This window comes from Mercurialis annua, linkage group LG2 (genome assembly GCF_937616625.2).
Source record: "Mercurialis annua linkage group LG2, ddMerAnnu1.2, whole genome shotgun sequence".
NCBI classification, from domain to species: Eukaryota; Viridiplantae; Streptophyta; class Magnoliopsida; order Malpighiales; family Euphorbiaceae; genus Mercurialis; species Mercurialis annua.
In genome coordinates, this window is record NC_065571.1 from 2,694,332 (window position 1) to 2,704,764 (window position 10,433).

The 10,433-nt window shown below is 31.8% G+C and overlaps 1 protein-coding gene and 1 long non-coding RNA gene across 3 annotated transcripts; one reads left to right on the forward strand and one right to left on the reverse strand.

The window, feature by feature from the left end:
* Nucleotides 1-4,748: 4,748 nt before the first annotated feature.
* Nucleotides 4,749-5,870, forward strand: LOC126669241 (RING-H2 finger protein ATL80-like). The gene has a single exon (XM_050362655.2). It carries the CDS (start codon nt 5,083-5,085, stop codon nt 5,722-5,724), a length of 642 nt encoding a protein of 213 aa, XP_050218612.1. The 5' UTR covers nt 4,749-5,082; the 3' UTR covers nt 5,725-5,870.
* A 2,171-nt stretch (nt 5,871-8,041) lies between these two features.
* LOC130015143 (uncharacterized) lies at nt 8,042-10,036 on the reverse strand. 2 transcript variants are annotated; one of them, XR_008790134.1, is made up of 4 exons: nt 9,838-10,036; nt 9,366-9,441; nt 9,098-9,289; nt 8,042-8,600 (listed from the first exon to the last, which is right to left on the reverse strand). It is a non-coding gene; the product is annotated as an uncharacterized LOC130015143 (long non-coding RNA). The 2 variants fall into 2 exon arrangements; XR_008790133.1 differs by lacking the exons at nt 9,366-9,441; nt 9,838-10,036 and adding an exon at nt 9,683-9,831.
* Between the last annotated feature and the right edge of the window lie 397 nt (nt 10,037-10,433).

The following is a 10,433-nucleotide window of genomic DNA, read 5'->3' on the forward strand; positions in this document are numbered from 1 at the left end:
TGAATGACGTTATATGACTCGTTATATATATGAATATTAATTAAATATTTTTGTTACAAAAAATATATAAGGTTCAGTTTATAATTATTTCATGGTTTCTACTATTTGAATTATTTTTGTGATTATCCTAACAATTTATCATGTTTATGTCCATTATGGCTAGAGTTTAACTTCTACCTTATATAATTTTGAAGTGGATTTCGGTATGTAATCACTTTTTGATAATTTACAAATAATTAAAAAGTTAATTTATACATAGAAAAACTTTCTCCTATTACAATTAAAATTCAAAATTTGCTAATCATGTTATAGCAGGGTTTTTACAATTCAGACTTTTCACGTGTCAAGCAATTGTATCCTAACTAATTTATAATGAAATCAAACACTTATATTCTTAGTTAATGTTTACTTCTACCGAAAATAAAGAACAACCCTAATTAAAATATAATGTCATTAACACAGTTAATATCTATTTTTATATTGAAATCGGTTTTTTATTACAAATAAACTACTTGTACTTGATTATTATTATTATTTTACAATTTCTTTAATAAATTTTACCCTTAATGAAGCCTATTAGCGTAATTTTGCTTGCCCCCCCTTCCCACATATAAGATAGTTATAGATAGATAGATAGATAGATAGATATTTTGATTCTTTTATTTCATTTACATTTTATAAACCATGGAATTTCGTTTTGCAACTTAATCAACAATTAAATTTATTTTTAAGTAGATATTAGATTGACATAGAATTAATTTCAGCCACGAGATATAAAAATTAATTTGAAAAGAGATTTTAAATAAAAAAATTACAAGTCACCAGTGTCAAAACTCGGTGTGGTTTTTAAATTCTTAAAAAACCGATATCGAAACGAAAAACCGGATGCACACTTCAATTAATGTATATGGTAATTAGTATGATCTTTTTTTTATCGGAAGTAATTAGTATGGTCACGGTACAGTATCAGTACATCAGCTGACTAAGATCATAGTTGTCAGTAATGAGTAATATAACAGCTAAAATTAAACAGCATTAAGTTTTATATTAATCCATACCTAGTTCCTCTTACTTATTTAGGATTTTAATTTTTAATATTAGTATATATCTAAATTGAAATATAAAATGATTACGTTCATACTTCATATAGTACTGATTGATTCAAATATAGATTAATCAGAGTATAATATAATCAATTAAACTAAAAAATGAAAGTTGAATGATGGATTCTATTGTTATATTAACTATTTGGAGCAACATAAGCTATTTGAGGAATCATTACTTTAAGCACGCAAATTATATGCAGATATTTTGAACCTTTTAAAGAAATTTAAATATATATACTTTTTTGTTTGCCCTAATAATTAGTATTGCAAGATGAATTATAAAGGTTGGTTTTAAATTGAACCGAGCAAAAACAACTTATGCCATAATATATGATAAAATATACACATGTTACCATTTTTCATAATGAATAACATTCTTATAAGTCATTCAAATTATATGAACTTATAAATCTTGGGAGACTAGTCTAACAATTTACCGTAAGAACCTCCCACTTCAATACGGATTATACCAATTAACTGCAAAATATTACGAATGTATATCGGGGAGACGGAAATTCAAACCACTGGCCTCGTCTTTTACCCTTAACTTACACTCAATTACGAGTCATTTTGTTTTTCAGTTATAATACTTTTAAAAAATCATAATCTGATCAAAATAAAATTTTAAAATGGTTTTGATCGTCAAGTCAAATGGGAAAATTTATTAACCATCTGTTAGATCTCTAGCATTAGCATTAAGCATAATAATCAATTAAATTAATTAAGATGGATACTGTGAAAGTTTTGCTTAACAATTAAATGAAGGCAGCAAGAATCAAGATCTCACTTGCCACCGTCACGTGATAGATAAGCAACGGTTTAAGGTTAATCCCAATCTCCGAAACACGGCTTATTAATTAACATTAACTATGTTTTTTTAATTGTATAAAAAATATTTAAAATGTTCATTAGATTCTTAAATCCAAATGCCAATAGTGATACAGTTATACAGGGAGAACTTTTCGTCTGTACAAAGGGGTACACTTTTTCTCAAAGTAATTAATTTATACAATAAAAAGATAAAGTGATTAACAAATCATTAAGAAGAAGTCTAATTATATTACTTAAACTAATCAATATAAAAAAATTCAAAAAATATTAATTTTCCCACTATTTTGTTGGCGTGTATTCACCAATTGTTCAGGATATAATGTCATAAAGGCGAACTGTAAAAAAAAAGAACTCTAATCGATAATTTTTTTATACAAAAAAAAACAAAATTTATAATTATATATTTTAAGGAAATTAATATTCCTGATTAACTTCGACCAAGGCGGATGCACGAGCCCATCCGTGGGTGGCTCCACCATTGATCTTTACTATTAAAAGCATCTTCATTACATATATTGTATTTTGTGCTATTTTAGTAAAAAAAATATAGTAAAATATTAAATATAGCATAATTTTAAATTTTAATTGTAACAAAAATGCTATACTGAACAACAAAATTTCACTTTTTTAACGGATTACAATTATCATTATCAATTTTATTTGAATTTAATTTTGTGATTGATCCGCAGCCTGAATTTAGCATTATTTTTTGGGGTCAGTGCATGAGAAAAAAACTCTCATCAATTAGTTAGTTTGAATAAATGGTTCCCTACCCTAGGTTTACAGGCTATTTGTTGGTGATTTTTGAAAGCCTTGGGCAAATTGGTCCAGTTCCGGGCCTATTTTTTGGCCCAGTTCTGTTCTAACCAGTTTTGAGTCCATTTGATCGGGCCCATTTTAATCCGGTTTCAGTTCGGAATCAGCCCGTGGCTAGGTTACACAGGGATGAGAGAAAAGATGAGAGTATTTGACCTGCAACGACTCTTAAATCATCGAACGGCCAAACTGGTGTGTGATGGAGGAAGGGATAAGTTATGTAACTGAAAGTCGCCCTCTAAATTTGTGACACAAAATCAACTAACCTAATTTATATTTTTTTAATTAACTAATCCTAAAACTCTTCATTTTTGGGTGAAATAACCCTATAATTATTTTTTTTAAACGCGTAAAGTACAAATCGGAGGTAAGGGATGAAAAAAAAAAGAATTAGATACCTCCTCAATTGTTGTGATATAATTATTTTAAATCTATTTTTTGAAATAAAAATATAAATTATGGTATTATTTGACCTAAAAATGAAGAGTTTTGGGATTTGTTGCTCAAAAAAATATAAATTAGATTAGATGAACCCGTGCCACAAGTTAAGGGGGGTGTTGACCCTTTGTTTTTAAATCAACTTTTGGAGATTAACAAAGTTATGAATTAATGCACTGGATTAAAAAAATGAAACCATAAAATTATCCAAAAAAATTATTTAACTCTCTAAAATATGCTCCAAGTCCAAAAAATTTAATTGCACCTAAAAAAATATATTTTCATATTTTCCGAATTTATTTTCCATATAAAAAAATAAATTATATATACATAATATACCTCAAAGATATATTGCTGATATATCTCTGATACGGAACAGAAAAGGCGAGAATTTTAAGATGATGAATGAAAACTTTTCCTAAAAAATGTGTTTTAATTTTTTTTAATAGTTTTAATGTTTTTATTGTAATTTTCAAAAAAGATTGATGTCATTAAGTTTTGGTCTATTTGTAAATCAACATGAAAACACTATAAAGTTCTTGATCTTAAATGAACCATCCTTCTATGAGGTCATAAAAATGGAGAAGTTTTGTTCTTGAACGTATTAACCACAGATTGTTTAGGTTGTTTTAAATTGGTTTTATAAGGATTGCGTTTGTTTGTGTTAATTGTGTATAAATTGACCAATTTAGGAGGATCAAATGCATAGAAATATGTATAAAAAACAAATTGGGAAAGATCTTACGAGATCCCTAGCGCAACCAGATTGGGAAAGATTTAGTGGAAGTACTATGTAAATGTAATTGAAATCCTTAACCAGAGGATGTGGATTTCATAGAAATTAAAAACTTAATTAAGACAAATAGAAAGATAACAAGATTAAGATTGAAAAATTAGTCATTAATTTTTTATTCTGTTTATATACTTCAAAAATTAGAAAAATGCAATAAATGAACCGACAATATCCATCTTTTAAACAGATTAATTTCAAGAAAAAGTAACAAAAGTAAAGAAAAAATTTGTAAAATTCTAATTTTGTTCATGCACTAAGAGATAAGTATTAAGGTAGTGGCAGTAGCAACACTTTTGAAGTTGTTCCTACCCCTATGACCCAAAATTAGGAGTTTTTGATAGCTTCAGTGTGTGAATATAACTCAAGAGGAGAAAAAAGAAAATGGAAGGGGAAAAGCCAATACTGAAACAGACAACTTGTATTGCCTGTCCACACTTGAGAAGAGTATGTGAAAAGTGGACACTTTATCCTAAGAAAAAGATAGAGGTAGATAAGAACAAAAGATATTTACAAACAAAATCCTAATTTTTATATCGAATTATAAATTAAACCACGATCTTTAAAAATTGATAATATCAATTATATTACCATTTTGAATTTTGGTAAAGTTATGCCGATGTGACAACCAAACTTGAGTCTAATTGTCACATCGGCCTAAATTCACTAGAATTTATTAAAACGGTGATAGAATTATAAAATGAAAAGTTAGTCGTAAATGACATTGTCAACTTTTAAAGTCGCAATAAAACTACAATTCAGTCTAAAAGTTGAGATTTTTATTTATAAATACCCATGAGAAGAAAAGTGGAAGAGGAAGCTGTCTCCTACAAGTACAATTAATTCCACATTGTTTTTGTTTTGCTTTTCTACTACCCTTTCCATTCTTATCACCCATCAACTTCTTTATATCTCACCTTTTCTCCTAATCTTAGTACACCACTCTAACTGCCTACCACCAAATTCTGAAACCACTCCACACTACCCAATTCTTGATCCCTATATATACATCAACAATCCCTTTGAACCCAACAAGCTTTTCCTTCTCTCACTTTCTTGAATCTCAGTTACCTTGCGATTTACGATACATAAGACCAACATATGGCTCGATTTACAAGAATGCTCACCGGTTTTGACTCCACTCCGGCAGCTGAACCTGCCAACGTTGAGTCGGATTTAGTGGTCATAATGGCAGCTCTTTTATGTGCAATTGTATGTGTGGTGGGGCTCATTGCAGTAGCTAGATGTGCCTGGCTCCGCCGAAGCAGCAGTGCTTCTAGTTCTCCTCCATCTCAAGCAGCTGCTGCTGCTAATAAGGGTGTAAAGAAGAAGGTTCTTCAATCTCTCCCCAAGTTTACTTATGGCTCTGCTGCAGTTGCAGCAGATTCGGATAAGTTTGCATCAACAGAGTGTGCAATCTGCTTAGGCGAGTTCGCAGCGGGTGATGAAGTTAGAGTGCTGCCACAGTGTGGACATGGGTTCCATGTTGGGTGCATAGACACTTGGCTAAAATCCCACTCTTCTTGTCCTTCTTGCCGCCGGATCTTGGTAACTGCTAGATGTCAGAAATGTGGCCTGTTTCCTGCTATTTCCCCTTCTGCCTCCTCATGTGCGGTTCAAACACATAGCAAGACCGGAGAAAGTAACAATAACAGAAACAGTAACAGCAGTGCTAATGCTAATGCTAATGCTAGTTATAATAATAATCACCACCAGACTGTTATTGCTGGCTTCTTGCCTTGACAATTCCAATAGAAGGATTATTTTTACGGCCACCGACTCGGCCATTTATGCATTGTATAGATGAATAGATCAGTTTCCTTAGCCTCAGGCCAGAGCTAATTACAGTTTGTAGAGTTTTATGAATACAAGATACTACTTCTAAATCATTTCTTTTTCCTGTTTTTTTATCAATTATCTACAGCTAGGTTGAATTCAACTAATTCCTTCTAATCAAGTCTAATGAACATAAACTGTCTTTAATAAGTTAGGAAGACTACATAACTAGAAGTTTGATTCTTGAATACATTAGCCCTATGTTCTTATTCTTCATCATCCAATATATAACTAAAGAGGAAAGTACATCCTTTCTATGGCTAATCATATAATTACTCTATAGGACCCAAGGGAATGACTGAATTCTAAAAGAATGAATGAATCAGAACTCATAATCTGCTTTACAGTTCCAACATACATGTAAAGCCATTTAGTCTATGCAATTCTTTTATTCCTAAGAACTGTATTCGATTCTCTATAATGCACTTCTCCTTTTGCGCTTTACAATAATAGAAATGTGTCCTTCACTATTCATATTCCCTTTCTATTCTATACCAAGAAAAATTAGGAAATTTTACTTGAGATAATTTTGTCCTCCTTGGTCCATGACTACGAGACATTAAAAAACAGAATTTTAAAATTTCCATCCAACGGTACACATGCATATGTATAAGTGGAATCATAATGCAAATGAATACAAAAGAAAAGAAGAAAGAACCTAAAAAGAAAGAAAAAGGAAGATGCTCTGCTGCTGTCTGTTAAAATTATCCAATCAAATGAATTTTAAGAGATAATAACTACAAAGTGGTGATATTTAAACTAGGGGTGTCAAAATGGGTTGTCGGGTCGTGTTCGTGTCGTGTCTACCTACTCCGTTGACACAATTAGGGTCGACACGAACAAGACCCATTTAACTTATCGTTTCAAAATCTTCAAACCTAACACGACACGAAGGTAACATGATTAACACGATTAACACAATTACACGACTAACACGACACGAACCCACTTAACAAATGAAAATATTTAAACCATTTAAAATATAGTTTTAACCTCACATTAATCAATTAGTATTAAATTACAAAATTTTAATATAATTAATTTTATTTATATATTAATTTTATTATACTTAATTAATTTAATAATTATATTTTTATTTTTATGTTATATTATATTATTATAAATATTATAACTTGTAAACGGGTTAGACATGCTAGATGGGTTCGCGAGTCAACTCATGACATAGCCTATTTATTTCGTATCATAAATAAGTTGACACGTTTTCGACACGAATCCGCTGAGCCTCAACTTAGATTTGCCATTTCGTGTTAGAAAAATTGTGTTATCGTGTCATGACCCATTTTGACACTCCTAATTTAAACAGTGAATGTTCTATATACTACAGAAAGCAGAAAGCAAAAGAGCTGTAATTTTTTTACCTTTTCTTCAAAGCTCAAGACATGGTCCACCACACATCTGAGGTTATCCTTCCTGAAACCAAAAAATAAATAAAAAGCAAAGATCAGAAAAGATTTTGTAAATATCAAGCGATATTTTTTCAGATTTTCCCTTTTCCAACCAAGCATGATTACAAGGGCACTAAAAGGACATACATTTTCTACCAGTTAAAAAAATATATCGGAATGTACCAAGTGTATATAAACAATTCCAGACTTTGTGCCTGTCCTCGTCAAATATGTGATGCATGGCTTGTTATTATTGACTGCTCAACATAGTCAGTGCTGTTTTGCCAGCATTTCCTAACTTTCCTGATATTCAATCAATCAGAAGCCATCACCTCATGACCCAACTTGATAGTCTGTGTGAGTATGTGCTACAAAAAACAATTACTAACAAAAGTGCAGCAGTCAAAGTTAAATACATATCACTGATATAATCCTGCCTACTCTCGGTAAGCAGATATGATATGCACATAAACAAGACACATACATCAATTAATACGCCAGGCCTTTATTGAGCCAAAACAAGCTAAATATGAAAAGGTCTAAAGTTCCAAAGGTATCATTGTTTAGGTATTAGACAGAGCCTTAAAATCTGGCAGTTCCTGTTCTTGTGTAATGCACGGATGACGACGGGTCTAACCATAAAAGAGTCAATTGTCATCAGACTCACATGACTGCATTTTCCAGTGTTTTCGACATGTATCCAAGTTTTCTTCAATAACTAGTGTATTAAGGTAGAGCACAAAACTACATGCAGTAATTCTACAGCAATTACCTCTTACCTCTTATACTAAAGGCAAAGAAGGCAAAATAACAGACAATTTCAAAAAGCTCATTTATTTATCTTGTATAAAGAATGAACTGATATTAAACATCCAAAATCACAGATAGTGGTATTCAAAGAATAAAAGTATCAAAGTACTCGATCCAAAAATTGACATCTATTTTATCAATTAATGCCCTCTTCATCATCACTGCCGCCACAGAACATGGCAGCCATTTTCATGGCCACTCCTGCTGCCATTTCTCTCCTTTGAAAATCAGGCATAAAGCCTCAAGTTGCCACGAGTATTTCCAATTTCAGACATCAACTTATCTAAATCCTTAAATTCAAAAGATATAACCTCATTTGGTTATGTGCCCTTGCTAGGATCTTGTGTTGGTTATCACTTTTATATCATCCTGCAACTCTACCATTGATGCAGATGGCTGCTCGCCAAATTTTTCCCACCATGATAATTTTGCTCCCCCTATGTCTGAAACAGTACTAGTAACATTCGCAGAAACACATCCTCCATCTGTGCCATACCATGGTTCAGCTGATCCCGCAGAGAGAACTTCATACTCAAAAGTCATAATCAGATTTTTCTCCCGACAGATCTGTACATGATATATGATATGAGAACATTTAGAATCCTTATCCCAGTTAACGAGTAAGAAAAGCAAAATAGCAGTATAAAGACCCTTCTCTATTAGGTACTGTCTCCAAATGCTGTTGTTTAATTGCGTTAGACATTCTATATGACCGCCAGAAAATTATTTCTCGTCCTAAAGACATATACACTAAGTTGGGGATAATGATCACGTAATTTATTCTCAGCTTACAGCTATGCTATATTAGTGAAATTGCAAAAGTAAGATTAAGATAAAAGAATAAAAAATCATAATTTACTTCAATTTGTACTTAAGAAAGGCTAGCTGGTCTAGGATACTAAATAACCAGAATATCTTTTATCTTAAGAATACAAAAAGAAAGTTAGGTAAATTGATAACGCAAATTTTGTATGCATTCATCAACTTGGCATACATTAGTCAAAAAGATGAAGTGCAAAACTTTTACTAGCTGATTATAACTGGGCGTGCAGAGTAGGTCTTACACTTGTCAAAATCAACACGCTGCACGACTCAATACATGACTTCTTGATCACCAAAGCTGGCTCCTCACCACCCAATAGACTGCTTCATTCAGTTTCAGATATCCCAAACTCAGAAGAGTCCGTATAAGTATCAGAAGAAGACTCAATTAAGTCTCGTTAGGCGGCCTCTATATTCAGCACGGATGGGATGACCTGGAATAAGATCAACTTTATTTCCAATGCATAATGATATTTCAAACTTAAAAATATCAATGGGAGAATTAGATACCCAATCCTGAAGCACAACGAAAGATGATAGCTACACAGTAAGCCATTAAAAGTAGAACTAAACTAAATCAGCTGGACTGCAAATAACAATCCAAACAGAAATTCATTCATTTGCAATTAATAGTATAACTAAAGAGCTAACTAACATCATTCATGTCTGAAAACCGTCACTAAAGCAGCAAATCTATTATAAATTGGGAGAGACTTAATGGAAAATTCATCGCGAAGATTAGCCATTCACACAGAAACATCAGCTGTGTAATATAGAGCGGAAGCTGAATCAAACAATAGATGATTCAGCATTACTGAAATACTCACCCACGGCCAAGCAATTCATAGACACAATATTTATTTTCGATTCAACCATAATTAAGCATAATGTGTCGAATTAGCTGTGAAGAGATTGCCCAAAGTTAATTTTAGGTTAAGCAAATTCAATCAATGGATTTAGGATAAGAAAGGGGAATAATTACGGGAGAGAAGAGTCCGTTTGCCAACTTGGAGGATCCAGCCATGAAGACTCCGGGTCGGTTCTTTTTTCGGTAGAAATTATTGACTGCTGATGTTCGATTTGTTCGTTCATAATGTAAGTTTAAAAAGTTGGGAACTTCTGGTTGTTTTTGGCGCTCGAATAGCCAAACCAGTCGAGAATTAAGATTACGGGTAGCGAACCGACCCGGCATCTTTACGATCGGGTCAAAATTTAACTTGAAAATTTAGATAAATACTCCTAAGAAATAGTCAAAAGGTACCAAAAAACCCTCGTATTTTACACAAAAGTATAAATCAGCCTTTTCACTTTTGGGTCGCCCTCTTTGTTTTCAAATAGAACAAACAACTCCTTTCACCCAACACCGTTAGAAACACTCATTGACATGTTTCTCATAATCATATGGAAAAAAGTTCAAAAATATTTATCAAAAATTTGAGGGGGTAAGTGTCCAAAAGTAAGTTAAAAGAGTTTATTTATTCGATTTTAAAACAACAAAGGTTTAATTGTTCAATTTTAAAAATACGAGGACTTAATTGTGATTATAAAAATAAAAAGGCTAATATATATTTTTTCTCA